At 49.5% G+C, this 23,396-nt stretch overlaps 1 protein-coding gene across 7 annotated transcripts in view; it reads right to left on the bottom strand.

Moving 5' to 3' along the window:
* Nucleotides 1–8,167, bottom strand: part of cdin1 (CDAN1 interacting nuclease 1) — a 135,663-nt gene extending 127,496 nt beyond the window's left edge. For 2 of the 7 annotated variants that reach the window (XM_078233278.1, XM_078233280.1), the window contains exon 1: nt 7,986–8,167. Coding sequence is in view for 1 of the 7 variants with exons in the window: in XM_078233277.1 (XP_078089403.1) it covers nt 7,986–8,086 (101 nt within the window). In the remaining 6 variants the exon portion in view is untranslated. The remainder of the gene's footprint in view (nt 1–7,985) is intronic. The other 5 variants (XM_078233279.1, XM_078233284.1, XM_078233277.1 and 2 more) reach the window with 4 other exon arrangements.
* Between the last annotated feature and the right edge of the window lie 15,229 nt (nt 8,168–23,396).

The following is a 23,396-nucleotide window of genomic DNA, read 5'->3' as shown; positions in this document are numbered from 1 at the left end:
TTGTCCGTCATTCAGTGATCACAGTTGAATGAAAATGATCTTTTCAGGAGACCGTTATAGGGGACACACATTGAGCTCGCCATATCTGTCCAAACAATGTTACATAGCATCTTGAGTGGAAAAAGTGAATTAGGGATCAATTAGAAGTGGGAGGAGTTTGCTTAGAAGCAATTTATAAAGAAATATTGGCAGTGAGATGCCACACACATGCACACAAAGGGAATGGGATGTCAATAGATCCGAGGCAAAAGAATAGAAATTAAACATGTGGGGGCCAGCTTCACTCTACTGGTGCTGTAACCTGAACTCAGTGCAGACGGCCTATGTAATGAATTGAAGATTAAAACAGATGGGTGAATCTTTAGCATAAAAAATTCTGAAATAATTATTGCAAAGTATGTAACGAATTTTTATAACAAACAATTAAATTAAAGTGAACAGCTATTATAAGTATTAATACCAGGGGGATACTTGCTAAATCCCGAATTTCTCTTCAGTCCTTTTCAGCTTTAAATAAATTAATTCTAAGCATTTGATCACATTGTGCATTTACACCAGAGTCATTTGTTCTGAGAGTAAGGACTGATCAGTAAGGGATCCAATGGGGAAAAAGCTGTTCAGTAGTCATGGAGCAGCTCATAAGATCAGAGAAAGAGAAGTAAGAGTAGGCCATTCAGCCCATCAAGATACTACACCAATCAATAAGACCATGGTTGATTAGACTGTGGTCTTAATTCTACTCTCCCAAATCCACCGCCCCTGCCCCAACTCCTGACTTCATTGTAGATCAGAAATCCATCTAATTCAACCTTGAATACGTTCAATTATGCAACTGCTACTGCCCTCTGTGGAAAAGAATTCCAAAGACTAACTACTCTCTTGAGAAGGAATTCCTCATCTTCTCCGCTTTCAGCTCTTCCCATTTTACTTGGGGTCACCACAATGCTAGTTTATTGTCCTTCTCCATCTCTTCCTGTCAGTCACCCATTTCTCTTTCCAAGTCTCTCATCGTATGTACCTGTCAAGCAGGGAGGAAGTTGTTGAGCGAGGGAACCGTGGTTTACTAAAGAAGTTGAATCTCTTGTGAAGAGGAAGAAGGAGACTTATGTAAAGATGAGACGTGAATGCTCAGTTAGGGCGCTTGAGAGTTACAAGTTAGCCAGGAAGGACCTAAAGAGAGAGAGTTAAGAAGAGCCAGGAGGGGACATAAGAAGTCTTTGGCAGGATCAAGGAAAACCCTAATGTTTTCTATAGGTATGTCAGGAATAAAAGAATGATTAGGGTAAGATTAGGGCCAGTCAAGGACAATAGTGGGAAGTTGTGCGTGGAGCCTGAAGAGATAGGAGAGGCGCTAAATGAATATTTTTCGTCAGTATTCATGCAGGAAAAAGACAATGTTGTCGAGGAGAATACTGAGATACAGGCTATTAGACTAGACGGGATTGAGGTTCATAAGGAGGAGGTGTTAGCAATTCTGGAAAGTGTGAAAATAGATAAGTCCCCTGGGCCGGGTGGGATTTATCCCAGGATTCTCTGGGAGGCTAGGGAGGAGATTGCAGAGCCTTTGGCTTTGATCTTTATATCGTCATTGTCTACAGGAATAGTGCCGGAAGACTGGAGGATAGCAAATGTTGTCCCCTTGTTCAAGAAGGGGAGTAGAGACAACCCTGGTAATTATAGACCAGTGAGCCTTACTTCTGTTGTGGGCAAAGTTTTGGAAAGGATTATAAGAGATAGGATTTATAATCATCTAGAAAGGAATAATTTGATTAGGGATAATCAACACGGTTTTGTGAAGGGTAGGTCGTGCCTCATAAACCTTATTGAGTTCTTTAAGAAGGTGACCAAAGAGGTGGATGCGGGTAAAGCAGTTGATGTGGTGTATATGGATTTCAGTAAAGCGTCTAGAACATAGAAAAAATACAGCACAAACAGGCCCTTTGGCCCACAAGTTGCGCCGGTCATGTCTCTACCTACCTAGGCTATATATAGGCTTACCTATAACCCTCAATTCTATTAAGTTCCATGTACTCATCCAGAAGTCTCTTAAAAGACCCTATCGAGTTTGTCTCCACCACCACTGATGGCAGCCGATTCCACTCACCCACCACCCTCTGAGTGAAAAACTTACCCCTGACATCTCCTCTGTACCTACTCTCCAGCACCTTAAACCTGTGTCCTCTCGTAGCAGTCATTTCAGCCCTGGGAAAAAGCCTCCGAGAATCCACCCGATCTATACCCCTCAACATCTTGTACACCTCTATCAGGTCACCTCTCATCCTTCGTCTCTCCAAGGAGAAAAGACCGATCTCCCTCAACCTATCCTCATAAGGCATGCCAACCAATCCAGGCAACATCCTTGCAAATCTTCTCTGCACCCTTTCAATCATTTCCACATCCCTCCTGCAATGAGGTGACCAGAACTGAGCACAGTACTCCAAGCGGGGTCTGGCGAGGGTCTTATAAAGCTGCATCATTATCTTCCGACTCCTAAACTCAATCCCTCAATTGATGAAGGCCAGCACACCATATGCATTCTTAACCACCTCCTCTACCTACGAGGCCGATTTAAGAGTCCTATGGACCCGGACCCCAAGGTCCTTCTGATCTTCTACACTGCTAAGAGTCTTACCCTTGATATTATACTCCTTCATCCCATTTGACCTGCCAAAATGGACCACTACACATTTATCCGGGTTGAAATCCATCTGCCACTTCTCCGCCCAGTCTTACATCCTATCTATGTCACGCTGCAGCTTCTGACATCCCTCCAAACTATCCACAACACCACCAACCTTCGTGTCGTCGGCAAACTTACCAACCCATCCCTCCATTTTCTCATCCAGGTCATTTATGAAAATGACAAACAAGAAGGGTCCCAGAACAGATCCCTAGGGCACTCCACTGGTGACCGACCTCCATTCAGAAAAAGACCCATCTACAACCACTCTCTGCCTTCTGCAGGCAAGCCAGTTCTGGATCCACAAGGCAACAGCCCCTTGGATCCCATGCCCTCTCACTTTCTCGAGAAGTCTTGCATGGTTCTCGACAAGTCTTGCATGATAAGGTTCCCCACGGTAAGCTATTGCAGAAGATACGGAGGCATGGGATTGAGGGTGATTTAGCAGTTTGGATCAGGAATTGGCTAGCTGTAAGAAGACGGAGGGTGGTGGTTGATGGGAAATGTTCATCCTGGAGTTCAGTTACTAGTGGTGTGCTGCAAGGATCTGTCTTGGGGTCACTGCTGTTTGTCATTTTTATAAATGACCTGGATGAGGGCGTAGAAGGGTGGGTTAGTAAATTTGCGGATGACACTAAAGTTGGTGGAGTTGTGGACAGTGCGGAAGGTTGTTGCAGGTTACAGAGGGACATAGATAAGCTGCAGTGCTGGGCTGAGAGGTGGCAAATGGAGTTCAATGCGGAAAAGTGTGAGGTGATTCACTTTGGAAGGAGTAACAGGATTACAGAGTACTGGGCTAATGGTAAGATACTTGGTAGTGTGGATGAACAGAGAGATCTCGGTGTCCATGTGCATAGATCCCTGAAAGTTGGCACCCAGGTTGATAGGGTTGTTAAGAAGGCGTACAGAGTGTGAGCTTTTCTTGGTAGAGGGATTGAGTTTCGGAGCCAGGAGGTCATGTTGCAGCTGTACAAAACTCTGGTGCGGCCGCACTTGGAGTATTGTGTACAGTTCTGGTCACCGCATTATAGGAAGGATGTGCAAGCATTGGAAAGGGTGCAGAGGAGGTTTCCTAGGATGTTGCCTGGTATGGTGGGAAGTTCTTATGAGGAAAGGCTGAGGGACTTGAGGTTGTTTTCGTCAGAGAGAAGGTTAAGAGGTGACTTAATAGAGGCATACAAGATGATCAGAGGATTAGATCGGGTGGATAATGAGAGCCTTTTTCCTCGGATGGTGATAGCTAGCACGAGGGGACATAACTTTAAATTGAGGGGTGATAGATATAGGACAGATGTCAGAGGTAGGTTCTTCACTCAGAGAGTAGTAAGGGCGTGGAATGCCCTGCCTGCAGCAGTCGTGGACTCGCCAACATTAAGGGCATTTAAATGGTTATTGGATAAACATATGGATGATATTGGAATAGTGTAGGTTAGATGGGCTTTTGATTGGTTTCACTGGTCGGCGCAACATCGAGGGCCGAAGGGCCTGTACTGCGCTGTAATGTTCTATGTCACACCTTTCCAGCTGGCCTTCCTCCTCTTCCCCTTTCTGGAAGTCCCAACTCCTTCGTTTGCCTCACCGCATTTCCTCTCCCTCTGTAACAGCTGACCATAATCATTTCAATCTCTTCTCAACTACTTTCTTCAATTCTCCTGCAATCTTCAATGATCCCTTAATGTGCAGGTTCCTTATATTGTCCTTCCTTGTTACCCTGCACATCCCAGCTCAGCATCTGCAGCTCATTAGTATCCAGTTGTTGTTCCTCCCTCCTTGATGTTGCCCCAGTTTCTGCACTGTATAACAAGGCTGGTCTCACAACTATCCGTCAGTTTCAGCGATACATTTTTGTCACATAACACACTGCTGCATTTCTTCCAATTACTCCAACCAGAGCTAATCCACTGCTTAATTTCCATACTTTCATCTTTAGCCACCACTGACCCTCATGTACTTCAAACTACTCACTTTCTTCAAGTCTAGACCCAGAATCGTTACATCTTCACTTTGATCTTCTTCCCGAGGCTCAAACTGACAGTCCATTAATTGGGTCTTTGGTCTTCTCACTGTCACACCTACATCTTCCAGTGCTTCCACCAAATACTCCATCATTTTCTCATCAGCCCCACCATACTTCCAAAGGTGGGGACTTCAACGTCCATCACCAAGAGTGGCTCAGTAGCACTAATACAAACCGAGCTGGCTGAATCCTAAAGAACATCGCTGCTAAACTGGGTCTGCAGCAGGTGGTGAGGGAACCAAGAGGGAAAAACATACTTGACCTTGTCCTCACCAATCTGCCTGCCGCAGATGCATCTGTCCATAACAGTATCGGTAGGAGTGACAACAGCACAGTTCCTGTGGAGGTAAAGACGCACCTTCACTGGGGAAACACGCCATTGTATTGTATGCTTGTAGTGTCCTAGGCCTAACCATCTTCAGCTATTTGACCAATAACATTCCTTCCATTATAAGGTCAGAAGTGGGATGTTTGCTGATGACTGCATAATGTTCAGCACCATTCACATCTCTGCAGATACTGAAGTAGTCCATGCCCAAATGCAGAAGGGCCTAAACAATATGCAGGTTGCCACTCAAGTGGATAGAGCTGTGAAGAAGGCCTATAGTGTGTTAGCTTTTATTAACAGGGGGTTGGAGTTTAAGAGCCGTGGGGTTATGCTGCAACTGTACAGGACCTTGGTGAGACCACACTTGGAATATTGTGTGCAGTTCTGGTCACCTCACTATAAGAAGGATGTGGAAGCACTGGAAAGAGTGCAGAGGAGACTTACCAGGATGCTGCCTGGTTTGGAGGGTAGGTCTTATGAGGAAAGGTTGAGGGAGCTAGGGCTGTTCTCTCTGGAGTGCAGGAGGCTGAGGGGTGACTTAATAGAGGTTTATAAAATGATGAAGGGGATAGATAGAGTGAACGTTCAAAGACTATTTCCTCGGGTGGATGGAGCTATTACAAGGGGGCATAACTATAGGGTTCGTGGTGGGAGATACAGGAAGGATATCAGAGGTAGGTTCTTTACGCAGAGAGTGGTTGGGGTGTGGAATGGACTGCCTGCAGTGATAGTGGAGTCAGACACTTTAGGAACATTTAAGCGGTTATTGGATAGGCACATGGAGCACACCAGGATGATAGGGAGTGGGATAGCTTGATCTTGGTTTCAGATAAAACTCGGCACAACATCGTGGGCCGAAGGGCTTGTTCTGTGCTGTACTGTTCTATGTTCTATGTTCTAGGATTGGGCTGACAAGTAGCAAGTAACATTCACGTCACACAAGTGCCAGGCAATAACCACCTCCAACAAGAGAGAATCTAACCATCGTCCCATGACATTCAATGGCATTACCATCACTGGATCCTCACTATCAAAGTCCTGGAAGTTACCATTGACCAGAAACACAACTAGACTAGCCATACAAGTATTGTGGCTATAGAATCTGGACAGAGGCTAGCAGTCTTTGGCAACCAACACCTCCTGACTTCCCAAAGCCTGTCCACCAGGGTATGATGGAATATTCCCCACTTGCCTAAATGATTGCAAATCCAACCCAGCCAATTCCCAGATAAACACAAAACGCTGCGGATCCTGGACCCTGAAACAAAAACAGAAAAATACTGGAAAATCTCAGCAGATCTGACAGCATCTATGGAGAGACAGTAGAGCCAATGTTTTGAATGTAGATGACTCTTCATCAGAACTGAGCCAATTTGCCAACCATGAGTCACCCCATGAGTCTACTCTCGATCATCAATAAAGACATGAGGAGTGCCATCAAGCAGCGCTTGCTTCGTGATAACCTGCTCACGGACACTCAGCTCGCACTCCGCCAGGGCCACTCAGTCCTGACCTCAGGTTCAAACATGGACAGAAGAGCAGACCTCCAAAGGTGAGGTGAGAGTGACTGCCCTTGATATCTAGGGCGCAATTGACAGAGTGTGCCATCAAGAAACCATCGGAACACTGGAGTCACTGGGAATCAGGAGGAAAACTTTTCACTGGTTAGGGTCACAACGATCACAATGGAAGACTGTTAAGGTCGTTGGTCAGCCATCTCAGCTCCAGGACATCATTGCAGGAGTTCTCTCTATCCCAGTCTCTCTCTCTATCCCAGTCTCTCTCTCTCTCTGACTATCCCAGTCTCTCTCTCTATCCCAGTCTCTCTCTCTCTCTCTATCCCAGTCTCTCTCTCTCTCTATCCCAGTCTCTCTCTCTCTCTCTATCCCAGTCTTTCATTCTCTCCATCTCAATCCCAGTTTCTCTCTCTATCTCAGTCTCTCTCTCTCTGTCCCAGTCTCACTCTCTCTCTCTGTCCCAGTCTCACTCTCTCTCTCTGTCCCAGTCTCACTCTCTCTATCCCAGTCTCTCTCTCTCACTCTATCGCAGTCTCTCTCTCTCTCGATCCCAGTCTCTCTCTCTCTCTCTCTATCCCAGTCTCTCTCTCTCTCTCTATCCCAGTCTCTCTCTCTCTCTATCCCAGTCTCTCTCACTCTCTATATCCCAGTGTCTCTCTCTCTCGATATCCCAGTCTCTCTCTATATCCCAGTCTCCCCCTCTCTCTATATCCCACTCTCTCTCTCTAACCCAGTCTCTCTCTCTATATATATCCCAGTCTCTCTCTCTCTATATATCCCAGTGTCACTCTCTCTCTATATATCCCAGTGTCACTCTCTCTCTATATCCCATTCTCTCACTGTCTCTACATGCCAGTCTCTCTCTCTGTATCTATTCCAGTCTCTCTCTCTCTATATATATATATATCCCATTCTCTCTCTCTCTATCCCAGTCGCTCTCTCTCTATCCCAGTCTCTCTTTCTCTCTGTCCCAGTCTCTCTCGCTATCTCTATATCTATCCCAGTCTCTCTAGATATCTATCCCAGTCTCTCTCTCTCTCTTTATCCCAGTCTCTCTCTCTCTCTCTATCCCAGTCTCTCTCTATCCCAGTCTCTCTCGCTCTCTCTATATCTATCCCAGTCTCTCTCTCTATCCCAGTCTCTCTCTCACTCCACCCCAGTCTCTCTCTCACTCCATCATCCCAGTCTCTCTCTCACTCCATCATCCCAGTCTCTCTCTCTCTCTCTATCCCAGTCTCTCTCTCTCTATCCCAGTCTCTCTCTCACTCCATCATCCCAGTCTCTCTCTCTCTCTCTATCCCAGACTCTCACTTTCTCTCTATCCCAGTCTCTCTCTCTCTATCCCAGTCACTCACTCTCTCTACCCCAGTCTCTCTCTCTCTCTCTGACTATCCCAGTCTCTCTCTCTATCCCAGTCTCTATCACACTCTCTCTATCTCTTACCTGGGGAATTGCTTCCTCAGATCTCTCAGAGCCTCTCTGTTGGGCTTCAGTTTCTCCACGTAACGGCTGATGTGGGCGTACTTAGCCCGGTTCAGCCCCATCGCGGCCCCGGGGAGAAACAGCAACTCGAGCCCGAGGTCTGAGGCCTTCCCCAGCAACAGCAACAAGGCCGCTGATTGGCTGCCGAGCGGTCACCCCGGAGAGAGAGGAGCCCTGATTGGGCAGAGAGACTGGGATAGAGAAAGAGAGAGTGAGATAGATAGAGAGAGAGAGAAACTGGGATAGAGAGAGGTAGAGAGAGAGAGAGACTGGGATAGATAGATAGACAGACCGATAGATAGATAGAAAGAAAGAGAGAGATAGACTGGGATAGAGAGACAGACAGACTGGGATAGAGAGACAGACAGACTGGGATAGAGAGACAGACAGACTGGGATAGAGAGACAGACAGACTGGGATAGAGAGACAGACAGACTGGGATAGAGAGAGAGAGACAGACAGACAGACTGGGATAGAGAGAGAGAGACAGACAGACAGACTGGGATAGAGAGAGAGAGACAGACAGACAGACTGGGATAGAGAGAGAGAGACAGACAGACAGACTGGGATAGAGAGAGAGAGACAGACAGACAGACTGGGATAGAGAGAGAGAGAGACAGACAGACAGACTGGGATGGAGAGAGAGAGACAGACAGACAGACTGGGATGGAGAGAGAGAGACAGACAGACAGACTGGGATAGAGAGAGAGAGACAGACAGACAGACTGGGATAGAGAGAGAGAGACAGACAGACAGACTGGGATAGAGAGAGAGAGACAGACAGACAGACTGGGATAGAGAGAGAGAGAGAGAGATAGACAGACTGGGATAGAGAGAGAGAGAGATAGACAGACTGGGATAGAGAGAGAGAGATAGACAGACTGGGGATAGAGAGAGAGAGAGAAGCAGATAGAGAGAGAGAGACTGGGATAGAGAGAGAGACAGACAGACTGGGATAGAGAGGGAGACAGACAGACTGGGATAGAGAGAGAGAATATGAGAGAGAGAGAGAAACTTGGGATAGAGAGAGGTAGAGAGAGAGACTGGGATAGATAGGTAGACCGATAGAAAGAGAAAGATAGACTGGGATAGAGAGAGAGACAGACAGACTGGGATAGAGAGAGAGACAGACAGACTGGGATAGAGAGAGAGACAGACAGACTGGGATAGAGAGAGACAGGCAGACAGACTGGGATAGAGAGAGACAGGCAGACAGACTGGGATAGAGAGAGACAGGCAGACAGACTGGGATAGAGAGAGACAGGCAGACAGACTGGGATAGAGAGAGACAGACAGACAGACTGGGATAGAGAGAGACAGACAGACAGACTGGGATAGAGAGAGACAGACAGACAGACTGGGATAGAGAGAGACAGACAGACAGACTGGGATAGAGAGAGACAGACAGACAGACTGGGATAGAGAGAGACAGACAGACAGACTGGGATAGAGAGAGAGAGAGACAGACAGACTGGGATAGAGAGAGAGAGAGACAGTCAGACTGGGATAGAGAGAGACAGACAGACAGACTGGGATAGAGAGAGAGATAGACAGACTGGGATAGAGAGAGAGAGAGAGATTGACAGACTGGGATAGAGAGAGATAGACAGACTGGGATAGAGAGAGATAGACAGACTGGGATAGAGAGAGAGAGAGAGAGATAGACAGACTGGGATAGACAGACTGGGATAGAGAGAGAGAGATAGACAGACTGGGATAGAGAGAGAGAGATAGACAGACTGGGATTGAGAGAGAGACATAGACAGACTGGGATAGAGAGAGAGAGATAGACAGACTGGGATAGAGAGAGAGCGATAGACAGACTGGGATAGAGAGAGAGAGATAGACAGACTGGGATAGAGAGAGAGATAGACAGACTGGGATAGAGAGAGAGAGAGACTGGGATAGAGAGAGAGAGAGACTGGGATAGAGACAGAGAGAGAGACTGGGATAGAGACAGAGAGAGAGACTGGGATAGAGACAGAGAGAGAGACTGGGATAGAGAGAGAGAGAGACTGGGATAGAGAGAGAGAGAGACTGGGATAGAGAGAGAGAGAGACTGGGATAGAGAGAGAGAGAGAGACTGGGATAGAGAGAGAGAGAGACTGGGATAGAGAGAGAGAGAGACTGGGATAGAGAGAGAGAGAGACTGGGATAGAGAGAGAGAGAGACTGGGATAGAGAGAGAGAGAGACGGATAGAGAGAAAGACTGGCATATAGAGAGAGAGAGACTGGGATAGAGAGAGAGACTGGGATAGAGAGAGAGACTGGGATAGAGAGAGAGACTGGGATAGAGAGAGAGACTGGGATAGAGAGAGAGACGGATAGAGAGAGAGACTGGAATAGAGAGAGAGATAGACAGACTGGCATATAGAGAGATAGACAGACTGGGATAGAGAGAGAGATAGACAGACTGGGATAGAGAGAGAGATAGACAGACTGTGATAGAGAGAGAGATAGACAGACTGTGATAGAGAGAGAGATAGACAGACTGTGATAGAGAGAGAGATAGACAGACTGTGATAGAGAGAGAGATAGACAGACTGTGATAGAGAGAGAGATAGACAGACTGTGATAGAGAGAGAGATAGAGAGAGAGATAGACAGACTGGGATAGAGAGAGAGATAGACAGACTGGGATAGAGAGAGAGATAGACAGACTGGGATAGAGAGAGAGAGAGACAGACTGGGATAGAGAGAGAGATTGACAGACTGGGATAGAGAGAGAGAGACTGGGATAGAGAGAGAGACTGGGATAGAGAGAGAGACTGGGATAGAGAGAGAGAGAGAGACTGGGATAGAGAGAGAGAGACTGGGATAGAGAGAGAGAGACTGGGATAGAGAGAGAGAGAGAGAGACTGGGATAGAGAGAGAGACTGGCATATAGAGAGAGAGATAGACAGACTGGGTTAGAGAGAGAGATAGACAGACTGGGATAGAGAGAGAGATAGACACACTGGGATAGAGTGAGAGAGAGACTGGGATAGAGAGAGAGAGAGACTGGGATAGAGAGAGAGAGAGACTGGGATAGAGAGAGAGAGAGACTGGGATAGAGAGAGAGAGAGACTGGGATAGAGAGAGAGAGAGACTGGGATAGAGAGAGAGAGAGACTGGGATAGAGAGAGAGAGAGACTGGGATAGAGAGAGAGAGAGACTGGGATAGAGAGAGAGAGAGACTGGGATAGAGAGAGAGAGAGACTGGGATAGAGAGAGAGAGAGACTGGGATAGAGAGAGAGAGAGACTGGGATAGAGAGAGAGAGAGACTGGGATAGAGAGAGAGAGAGACTGGGATAGAGAGAGAGACTGGGATAGAGAGAGAGACTGGGATAGAGAGAGAGAGAGACTGGGATAGAGAGAGAGAGAGACTGGGATAGAGAGAGAGAGAGACTGGGATAGAGAGAGAGAGAGACTGGGATAGAGAGAGAGAGAGACTGGGATAGAGAGAGAGAGAGACTGGGATAGAGAGAGAGAGAGACTGGGATAGAGAGAGAGAGAGACTGGGATAGAGAGAGAGAGAGACTGGGATAGAGAGAGAGGGGGACTGGGATAGAGAGAGAGGGGGACTGGGATAGAGAGCGAGAGGGACTGGGATAGAGAGCGAGAGGGACTGGGATAGAGAGCGAGAGGGACTGGGATAGAGAGCGAGAGGGACTGGGAGAGAGAGCGAGAGGGACTGGGAGAGAGAGCGAGAGGGACTGGGAGAGAGAGCGAGAGGGACTGGGAGAGAGAGCGAGAGGGACTGGGATAGAGAGCGAGAGGGACTGGGATAGAGAGAGAGAGGGACTGGGATAGAGAGAGAGACTGGGATAGAGGGATAGAGAGAGAGACTGGGATAGAGACATAGAGAGAGAGACTGGGATAGAGACTGGGATAGAGACATAGAGAGAGAGACTGGGATAGAGACATAGAGAGAGAGACTGGGATAGAGACATAGAGAGAGAGACTGGGATAGAGAGAGAGAGACTGGGATAGAGAGAGAGAGACTGGGATAGAGAGAGAGAGACTGGGATAGAGAGAGAGACTAGCATATAGAGAGAGAGAGAGACTGGCATATAGAGAGAGAGAGACTGGGATAGAGAGAGAGAGGGGGACAGACTGGGATAGAGAGAGAGACTGGCATACAGAGAGAGAGAGAGACAGACTGGGATATAGAAAGAGAGAGACTGGGATAGAGAGAGAGAGAGACTGGCATACAGAGAGAGACAGACTGGGATAGAGAGAGAGACTGGCATACAGAGAGAGAGAGACAGACTGGGATATAGAAAGAGAGAGACTGGGATAGATAGAAAGAGACTGGGATAGATAGAGAAACTGGGATAGATAGAGAGAGAGAGCCTGGGATAGAGAGGGAGAGACTGGGATAGAGAGAGAGAGAGAGGCTGGGATAGATAGAGAGAGAGGGAGACTGGGATAGTGAGGGAGAGAGACTGGGATAGAGAGAGAGACTGGGATAGAGAGAGAGATTGGGATAGAGAGAGAGATTGGGATAGAGAGAGAGAGAGATTGGGATAGAGAGAGAGAGATTGGGATAGAGAGAGAGAGAGATTGGGATAGAGAGAGAGAGACTGGGATAGATAGAGAGAGAGTGACTGGGTAGATAGAGAGAGAGAGACTGGGATAGATAGAGAGAGACTGGGATAGATAGAGAGAGACTGGGATAGATAGAGACTGGGATAGAGAGAGAGAGAGAGAGACTGGGATAGTGAGAGGGACGGGGATATCGAGAGAGAGCGAGACTGGGATATGGAGAAAGACGGATATAGAGAGAGAGAGACGGATATAGAGAGAGAGAGACGGATATAGAGAGAAAGAGACTGGGCTAGAGAGAGAGAGACTGGGATATAGAGAGAGAGAGAGACTGGGATAGAGAGACAGACAGACTGGGATAGAGAGAGATAGACAGACTGGGATAGAGAGAGAGATAGACAGACTGGGATAGAGAGAGAGATAGACAGACTGGGATAGAGAGAGAGAGAGAGAGACTGGGATAGAGAGAGAGAGAGAGACTGGGATAGAGAGAGAGAGAGAGACTGGGATAGAGAGAGAGAGAGAGACTGGGATAGAGAGAGAGAGAGAGAGACTGGGATAGAGAGAGAGACTGGCATATAGAGAGAGAGATAGACAGACTGGGTTAGAGAGAGAGATAGACAGACTGGGATAGAGAGAGAGATAGACACACTGGGATAGAGTGAGAGAGAGACTGGGATAGAGAGAGAGAGAGACTGGGATAGAGAGAGAGACTGGGATAGAGAGAGAGAGTGAGACTGGGATAGAGAGAGAGAGTGAGACTGGGATAGAGAGAGAGTGAGACTGGGATAGAGAGAGAGAGAGACTGGGATAGAGAGAGAGAGAGACTGGGATAGAGAGAGAGAGAGAGACTGGGATAGAGAGAGAGAGAGACTGGGATAGAGAGAGAGAGAGACTGGGATAGAGAGAGAGACTGGGATAGAGAGAGAGAGAGACTGGGATAGAGAGAGAGAGAGACTGGGATAGAGAGAGAGAGAGACTGGGATAGAGAGAGAGAGAGACTGGGATAGAGAGAGAGAGACTGGGATAGAGAGAGAGAGAGACTGGGATAGAGAGAGAGAGAGAGACTGGGATAGAGAGAGAGAGAGACTGGGATAGAGAGAGAGAGAGACTGGGATAGAGAGAGAGAGAGACTGGGATAGAGAGAGAGGGGGACTGGGATAGAGAGAGAGGGGGACTGGGATAGAGAGAGAGAGGGACTGGGATAGAGAGCGAGAGGGACTGGGATAGAGAGCGAGAGGGACTGGGATAGAGAGCGAGAGGGACTGGGATAGAGAGCGAGAGGGACTGGGATAGAGAGCGAGAGGGACTGGGATAGAGAGCGAGAGGGACTGGGATAGAGAGCGAGAGGGACTGGGATAGAGAGCGAGAGGGACTGGGATAGAGAGCGAGAGGGACTGGGATAGAGAGCGAGAGGGACTGGGATAGAGAGCGAGAGGGACTGGGATAGAGAGCGAGAGGGACTGGGATAGAGAGCGAGAGGGACTGGGATAGAGAGCGAGAGGGACTGGGATAGAGAGCGAGAGGGACTGGGATAGAGAGCGAGAGGGACTGGGATAGAGAGCGAGAGGGACTGGGATAGAGAGCGAGAGGGACTGGGATAGAGAGCGAGAGGGACTGGGATAGAGAGCGAGAGGGACTGGGATAGAGAGCGAGAGGGACTGGGATAGAGAGCGAGAGGGACTGGGATAGAGAGCGAGAGGGACTGGGATAGAGAGCGAGAGGGACTGGGATAGAGAGCGAGAGGGACTGGGATAGAGAGCGAGAGGGACTGGGATAGAGAGCGAGAGGGACTGGGATAGAGAGCGAGAGGGACTGGGATAGAGAGAGAGAGGGACTGGGAGAGAGAGAGAGACTGGCATATAGAGAGAGAGAGACTGGGATAGAGGGATAGAGAGAGAGACTGGGATAGAGACATAGAGAGAGAGACTGGGATAGAGACTGGGATAGAGACATAGAGAGAGAGACTGGGATAGAGACATAGAGAGAGAGACTGGGATAGAGACATAGAGAGAGAGACTGGGATAGAGACATAGAGAGAGAGACTGGGATAGAGACATAGAGAGAGAGACTGGGATAGAGACATAGAGAGAGAGACTGGGATAGAGAGAGAGACTGGGATAGAGAGAGAGAGACTGGGATAGAGAGAGAGAGACTGGGATAGAGAGAGAGGGGGACAGACTGGGATAGAGAGAGAGACTGGCATACAGAGAGAGAGAGACAGACTGGGATATAGAAAGAGAGAGACTGGGATAGAGAGAGAGACTGGCATACAGAGAGAGACAGACTGGGATAGAGAGAGAGACAGACTGGGATATAGAAAGAGAGAGACTGGGATAGATAGAAAGAGACTGGGATAGATAGAGAAACTGGGATAGATAGAGAGAGAGAGCCTGGGATAGAGAGGGAGAGACTGGGATAGAGAGAGAGAGAGAGACAGGCTGGGATAGATAGAGAGAGAGGGAGACTGGGATAGTGAGGGAGAGAGACTGGGATAGAGAGAGAGATTGGGATAGAGAGAGAGATTGGGATAGAGAGAGAGATTGGGATAGAGAGAGAGAGAGAGATTGGGATAGAGAGAGAGAGAGATTGGGATAGAGAGAGAGAGACTGGGATAGATAGAGAGAGAGTGACTGGGTAGATAGAGAGAGAGAGACTGGGATAGATAGAGAGAGACTGGGATAGAGAGAGACTGGGATAGTGAGAGGGACGGGGATATCGAGAGAGAGCGAGACTGGGATATGGAGAGAGACGGATATAGAGAGAGAGAGACGGATATAGAGAGAGAGAGACGGATATAGAGAGAGAGAGACGGATATAGAGAGAGAGAGACGGATATAGAGAGAGAGAGACGGATATAGAGAGAGAGAGACGGATATAGAGAGAGAGAGACGGATATAGAGAGAGAGAGACGGATATAGAGAGAGAGAGACGGATATAGAGAGAGAGAGACGGATATAGAGAGAGAGAGACGGATATAGAGAGAGAGAGACGGATATAGAGAGAGAGAGACGGATATAGAGAGAGAGAGACGGATATAGAGAGAGAGAGACGGATATAGAGAGAGAGAGACGGATATAGAGAGAGAGAGACGGATATAGAGAGAGAGAGACGGATATAGAGAGAGACGGATATAGAGAGAGAGAGAGACTGGGATATAGAGAGAGAGAGAGACTGGGATATAGAGAGAGAGAGAGACTGGGATATAGAGAGAGAGAGAGACTGGGATATAGAGAGAGAGAGAGACTGGGATATAGAGAGAGAGAGAGACTGGGATATAGAGAGAGAGAGAGACTGGGATATAGAGAGAGAGAGAGACTGGGATATAGAGAGAGAGAGAGACTGGGATATAGAGAGAGAGAGAGACTGGGATATAGAGAGAGAGAGAGACTGGGATATAGAGAGAGAGAGAGACTGGGATATAGAGAGAGAGAGAGACTGGGATATAGAGAGAGAGAGAGACTGGGATATAGAGAGAGAGAGAGACTGGGATATAGAGAGAGAGAGAGACTGGGATATAGAGAGAGAGAGAGACGGATATAGAGAGAGAGAGAGACTGGGATAGAGAGAGAGAGAGAGACTGGGATATAGAGAGAGAGAGAGACTGGGATATAGAGAGAGAGAGAGACTGGGATATAGAGAGAGAGAGAGACTGGGATATAGAGAGAGAGAGAGACTGGGATATAGAGAGAGAGAGAGACTGGGATATAGAGAGAGAGAGAGACTGGGATATAGAGAGAGAGAGAGAGACTGGGATATAGAGAGAGAGAGAGACTGGGATATAGAGAGAGAGAGAGACTGGGATATAGAGAGAGAGAGAGACTGGGATATAGAGAGAGAGAGAGACTGGGATATAGAGAGAGAGAGAGACTGGGATAGAGAGAGAGAGACTGGGAGAGAGAGAGAGAGAGAGACTGGGATATAGAGAGAGAGCGAGAGACTGGGATAGAGAGAGACTGGGATAGAGAGAGAGACTTGGGATAGGTATAGAGAGAGCGAGACTGGGATAGAGAGAGGGACGGGGATATTGAGAGAGAGCGAGACTGGGATATAGAGAGAGAGAGACGGATATAGAGAGAGAGAGAGACGGATATAGAGAGAGAGAGAGACGGATATATAGAGAGATAGAGACTGGGTTAGATAGAGCGAAACTGGGATAGAGAGAGAGAAACTGGGATATAGAGAGAGAGAGAGACTGGGATATAGAGAGAGAGAGAGACTGGGATATAGAGAGAGAGAGAGACTGGGATATAGAGAGAGAGACTGGGATAGAGAGAGAGAGACTGGGATAGAGAGAGAGAGACTGGGATAGAGATAGACTGGGATAGAGAGAGACTGGGATATAGAGAGAGAGCGAGACTGGGATATAGAGAGAGAGAGACTGGGATATAGTGAGAGAAAGAGAGAGACTGGGATAGAGAGAGAGACTGGGATAGAGAGAGACTGGGATAGAGAGAGAGAGAACGACTGGGAAATAGAGAGAGAGCGAGACTGGGATATAGAGAGAGACTGGGATATAGAGAGAGACTGGGATATAGAGAGAGAAAGAGTGAAAGTGGGATATAGAGAGAGAGAGACTGGGATAGAGAGAGAGACTGGGATAGAGAGAGAGACTGGGATAGAGAGAGAGACTGGGATAGAGAGAGAGAGAACGACTGGGATATAGAGAGAGACTGGGATATAGAGAGAGAGAGAGACTGGGATATAGAGAGAGAGAGAGACTGGGATATAAGAGAGAGAGAGAGAGACTGGGATATAGAGAGAGAGAGAGAAACTGGGATATGGTGAGAGAGAGACTGGGATATGGAGGGAGAGAGACTGGCATCTAGAGAGAGAGAGAGAGACTGGGATAGATAGAGAGAGAAACTGGGATAGAGAGAGAGACTGGGATAGAGAGAGAGAGAGACTGGGATAGAGAGAGAGAGAACGATTGGGATAGGTATAGAGAGAGAGAGACTGGGATAGAGAGAGGGAGCGAGACCGGGGGAGATGGAGAGAGAGAGAGGGACTGGGATAGAGAGATAAAGAAAGGGGGGACTGAGATAGATAGAGAGAGAGGGGGACTGGCATAGATAGAGAGAGAGGGGGACTGGGATAGATAGTGAGAGAGTGGGACTGGGATAGATAGATAGACCGAGAGAGAGTGAGAGGGACTGGGATAGATAGTGTGGTAAACCACTCTTAAGTTATTGCCTGTATGTACGTGTGACATGCCTGGACATGCCCCTGCCGGCCCTGCCTGAGATTCCTCCTCCCCCCCCACCCCGGGTATAAAGGTGACTGCTCCCAACCCCCCTGCCTCAGTTGCCGGACCAGTTCCGACCAGTTCATCAGCATGGGTGTGCTCCAAGTCTTTTGTGAATAAAAGCCTGTTTGTTCTTGCGTACTAACTCGTCGTCGCATAATTGATAGTGCATCAATTTTATTCACAAAAAGTTTGGGATGGAGCAGATATTAAAACCCGATAAATTCGAACTGGATCCTCAAGCTGTAGGAGCCTCTAACAGCCTTGATCACCGGCTGCGATGTTTCGAAACTTTCCTCACCGCCTCCGTCGTCCGGACCAAAGCCGACAAGCTCCACGTGCTCCACGCCCGGGTAAGCGATCAAGTATTCTCGATGATCAGAGACGCTGAAACTTACGAGGATGCGATCGAACTTTTAAAAGGCCAGTACAACAAACAAACTAATGTAATCTACGCCAGACATCTTCTGGCTACTCGCAGACAACAACCAGGAGAATCGGGCGACCAATTCCTGCGTGCGTTGCGAGCACTTGGCAGGGCCTGCAACTGGAAGGCCATAACAGCCGCCCAAAACATGGAGGACTTAATCAGAGACACCTATGTCACGGGTATCGGGTCAAACTACATCCGACAACGACTGCTGGAACAGGGTGGGCTGGATCTACAAAAGACTGTAGCGCTTGCCGACTCGTCAGAGGTGGCCTCCCGTAATCTCGAGGCCTACACCCCCGACCACGGGAGCACATCGTGGACGCCACAGTCGCCACCACCTCCGTACTCGGGAGGGCCGCAGGCCTGCGCCACGCCACGTTCCACCAATGACCCGACTGCTGCGGCAGTCTCTGGAGGCCCGAAGTGCTACTTCTGCGGCCTGGGGAAACACCCCCGACAACGCTGCCCGGCAAAGGATGCGACCTGCTCCGGGTGTGGAAAGAAGGGCCATAACGCGAGGGTATGCAAGGCGAAGTCGACCACCAAGCCCAGTAGCGCCGCGTGCGACCCGCCATCTTGGACGCCTTCAGCCGCGTGTGAGCCGCGCAGGCCACCATCTTGGATGCCTTCAGCCACGTGTGAGCTGTGCGGGCTGCCATTTTGGACGCCTTCAGCCGCGTGTGAGCCGCGCAGGCTGCCATCTTGGACGCCATCAGCCACGTGGGGGCCGTGCAGGCCACCATCTTGGACGCCTTCAGCCACGCCGCAAGATCCAACGGTGGCTTCGGTTAAGCTGGACCAATCCAGGCCTCACCAACTCGCCAGGTCCATGATGGACATCGAGGTAAATGGTCGCTCTACAACCTGTTTATTTGACTGGGGGTGCAGAGAGCTTTATTCACCCTAACACAGTGAGTCACTACGCCCTTTTAGTACTGCCAGTGAAACAAACGATCTCTATGGTTTCAAAGTCCCACTCGGTGGAGGTCCTCGGGTACTGCGTGGCGACCCTGACTGTACGGGGCACAGTGTACAAAACCTTCAGACTCCTCGTGCTGCCACAACTCTGCGCTGCCGTACTCCTGGGGCTAGATTTCCTGTGTCACCTTAAGAGCGTCACCGTGGAGTATAATGGGCCTTTTCCCCCGCTCTCTGTTTGCAATCCCCAGTTCTTAGATCACCCACCGCTCACCATCTGCAGCCTCTCGATCCTTCAAGTCGCCCCTCCCTCACTGTTTGAAAATCTCACCCCCGACTGCAAGCCCATCGCCACCAAGAGCAGACGGTACAGTGCTGGAGACAGGGCTTTTATCAGGTCCGAAGTACAACGGCTCCTCGGGGAGGGGATCATCGAGGCCAGTACCAGCCCCTGGAGAGTCCAAGTAGTCGTTGTGAAGACTGGGGAGAAACATCGCATGGTCATTGACTACAATCAGACCATTAACCGCTACACGCAGCTGGATGCGTACCCCCTTCCCCGCATATCTGACGTGGTTAATCAGATTGCGCAATATTGGGTGTTCTCCACCATCGACTTAGTCTGCATACCACCAGCTCCCTATCCGCCCGGAAGACCGCCAATATACTGCCTTCGAGGCGGATGGCCGCCTCTATCACTTCCTTAGGGTCCCCTTCGGCATCACCAACGGGGTCTCGGTTTTCCAGCGTGAGATGGACCGAATGGTAGACCAGAACGGGCTGTGGGCCACCTTCCCATACCTGGATAACGTCATCATCTGCGGCCATGATCAGCAGGACCATGACGCCAACCTCCACAAATTCCTCCACACCGCCACTCTCCTGACCAAAAATAAGTAGAAGCGCGTATTCCGCACACGCTGCCTCGCCATCCTTGGTTGTGTTGTGGAAAACGGGGTCATCGGTCCCGATCCCGACCGCATGCGTCCCCTCCTGGAGCTCCCCCTCCCCACCAGCCTCAAAGCACTGAGGAGATGCCTGGGCTTCTTGTATTACTCCCAATGGGTCCCCAATTATGCGGATAAAGCCCGTCCGCTCATCAAATCCACCTCTTTTCCTCTGATGGCAGAGGCCCGCCTGGCCTTCGACCGCATCAAAGCAGACATCGCGAAGGCCACGATGCACGCTGTAGACGAATCCATCCCGTTCCAGGTGGAGAGCGATGCGTCTGACTTCGCCCTAGCTGCCACTCTTAACCGGGCGGGCAGACCCGTGGCCTTCTTCTCACGAACCCTCCAAGGTCCTGAAATTCGACACTCCTCTGTCGAGAAGGAGGCCCAAGCCATAGTGGAAGCTATACGGCACTGGCGCCACTACTTAGCTGGTAAACGATTCACCCTACTCACGGACCAAAGGTCAGTTGCGTTCATGTTTAACAACACGCAGCGGGGCAAGATCAAAAATGATAAAATATTGAGGTGGAGAATCTAGCTTTCCACCTACAATTATGACATCTTATACCGGCCCAAGAAGCTCAATGAGCCCCCAGACGCCCTGTCCCGGGGAATATGGATAAGAGAATGGATATAATATGGATATGGGCGGCACGGTAGCGCAGTGGTTAGCACTACTGCTTCACAGCTCCAGGATCCCGGGTTCGATTCCCGGCTCGGGTCACTGTCTGTGTGGAGTTTGCACATTCTCCTCGTGTCTGCGTGGGTTTCTCTTAGAAACCCTACAGCACAGAAAGAGGCCATTCGGCCCATCGAGTCTGCACCAACCACAATCCCACCCAGGCCCTACCCCCATATCCACCAACTAATCCCTCTAACCTACGCATCCCAGGACACTAAGGGGCAATTTTAGCATGGCCAATCAACCTAACCCACACATAAGAACAACAAAGAACAGTACAGCACAGGAAACAGGCCCTTCGGCTCTCCAAGCCTGTGCCGCTCCTTCGGCCCTCCAAGCCTGTGCCGCTCTTTGGACTGTGGGAGGAAACCGGAGCACCCGGAGGAAACCCACGCAGACACGAGGAGAATGTGCAAACTCCACACAGACAGTGACCCAAGCCGGGAATCGAACCCAGGTCCCTGGAGCTATGAAGCAGCGGTGCTAACCACTGTGCTACCATGCCGCCGCTCCGGTTTCCTCCCACAATCCAAAGATGTGCGGGTTAGGTTGATTGGCCAGGTTAAAAATTGCCCCTTAGAGTCTTGAGATGTGTAGGTTTAGAGGGATTAGCGGGTAAATATGTGGGGGTAGAGCCTGGGTGGGATTGTGGTCGGTGCAGACTCGATGGGCCGAATGGCCTCCTTCTGCACTGTAGGGTTTCTATGATTCTAAGAGATTCAAAAAAGACCATTATTATGGAATACAATTTTAAAAAAGCATTCATATTGATTAACTAACATCTTATTTATTTTAGAACATTACAAACCATGAATAAAAACAAATTTAAACATTTAAATGTTTTATTCCCCTGTCCCGGGGAATATGTGCCAGCACACAAATAGACCAATTGCAGACTCTCCACAACGACCTCTGCCACCCGGGGGTCACCAGGTTCTTTTACTTCATTAAAGCCCGTAACCTGCCCTACTCCATTGAGGAAGTCAGGTCTATAACCAGACGCTGCCAGGTCTGCGCAGAGTGCAAACCGCACTTCTATCGGCCAGACAGAGCACACGACATAAAGGCCACTCGCCCTTTCGAGCGCCTAAGCGTCAACTTCAAAGGCCCCCTCCCCTCTTCTGACCACAATATATACTTCCTCAACGTCATTGACGAATATTCACGTTTCCCTTTCGCTATTCCCTACCCGGATATGATCTCGGCCACGATTGCCAGGGCCCTGCACAGCCTCTTCACCCTGTTCGGTTTCCCTAGGTATATCCATAGCGACCGGGGATCCTCCTTTATGAGTGATGAGCTGCGACAGTACCTGCTCTCCAAAGGCATAGCCTCGAGTAGGACCACCAGCTCCAACTCCAAGGGGAACGGACAGATAGAGAGGGAGAACGCGACAGTCTGGAAGGCCATTTTACTAGCTCTGAGGTCTAAAGGTCTTCTAGTCACCCGCTGGCAAGAGGTCCTCCCTGATGCACTACACTTGATTAGATCACTCCTTTGCACAGCTACCAATACTACCCCTCACGAAAGGATGTTTGTTTTCCCCAGGAGGTCCTCCTTAGGGACCTCACTACCGACGTGGCTGACGTCCCCAGGCCCTGTCCTGCTCCGGAAGCACGTGAGGACCCATAAGTCGGACCCCCTGGTCGAAAGGGTCCAGCTCCTCCACGCTAACCCCCAATACGCCTATGTGGCGTATCACGACGGGCGGGAGGACACGGTCTCCATTCGAGACCTGGCACCCGCAGGTGCCCCAGGGATCACGACAACCCACAACCCCACACCCCCAACCCCCGTATACAGCACGCCTGAGCCCCAGGAGCCGCCACCACGCACCCGACAACCGGAAGGGACCACAAACGACTCGAGCGGCTACGGTCTGGCGCCTGAACCAACACCGCGGCCACCGGAACCGACACCACAACCGGCACTACGGCGGACGCAGCGGCAGATCAAGCCCCCAGAGAGACTAAATTTGTAAATTTGTAATTCTGTAAATATTGTTCCACCCACCTCACCCCCGCCGGACTCTTTTTAAAAGCAGGGGGTGAATGTGGTAAACCACTGTTAAGTTATTGCCTGTGTGTATGTGACATGCCTGGACACGCCCCTGCCGGCCCTGCCTGAGACTCCTCTCCCCCCCCGGGTATAAAGGTGACTGCTCCCAACTCCCCTGGCTCAGTCGCCGGACCAGTTCCGACCAGTTCATCAGCATGGGTGTGCTCCAAGTCTTTTGTGAATAAAAGCCTGTTTGTTCTTGCGTACTAATTAGTCGTCGCATAATTGATAGTGCAGCAGATAGAGAGAGAGGGGGACTGGGATAGATAGGGACTGGGATAGAGAGAGAGAGAGAGACTGTGATAGGGAGAGAGACTGGGATAGAGAGAGGGAGAGGGACTGGGATAGATAGAGTGAGAGAGAGAGACTGGGATCGATAGATGGAGAGAGACTGGGATAGATAGAGAGGGACTGGGAGAGTTAGAGGGGGGGACTGGGATAGATAGAGAGAGTGACTGGAATAGGTAGAGAGGGACTGGGATAAGTAGATAGAGAGGGACTGGCGTAGATAGAGAGAGAGAGAGAGGGACTGGGACAGATAGAGAGGGGGACTGGG

Source organism: Mustelus asterias, chromosome 18 (assembly GCF_964213995.1).
Source record: "Mustelus asterias chromosome 18, sMusAst1.hap1.1, whole genome shotgun sequence".
Lineage (NCBI taxonomy): Eukaryota > Metazoa > Chordata > Chondrichthyes > Carcharhiniformes > Triakidae > Mustelus > Mustelus asterias.
This window is presented reverse-complemented; position numbering and strand designations above follow the sequence as displayed.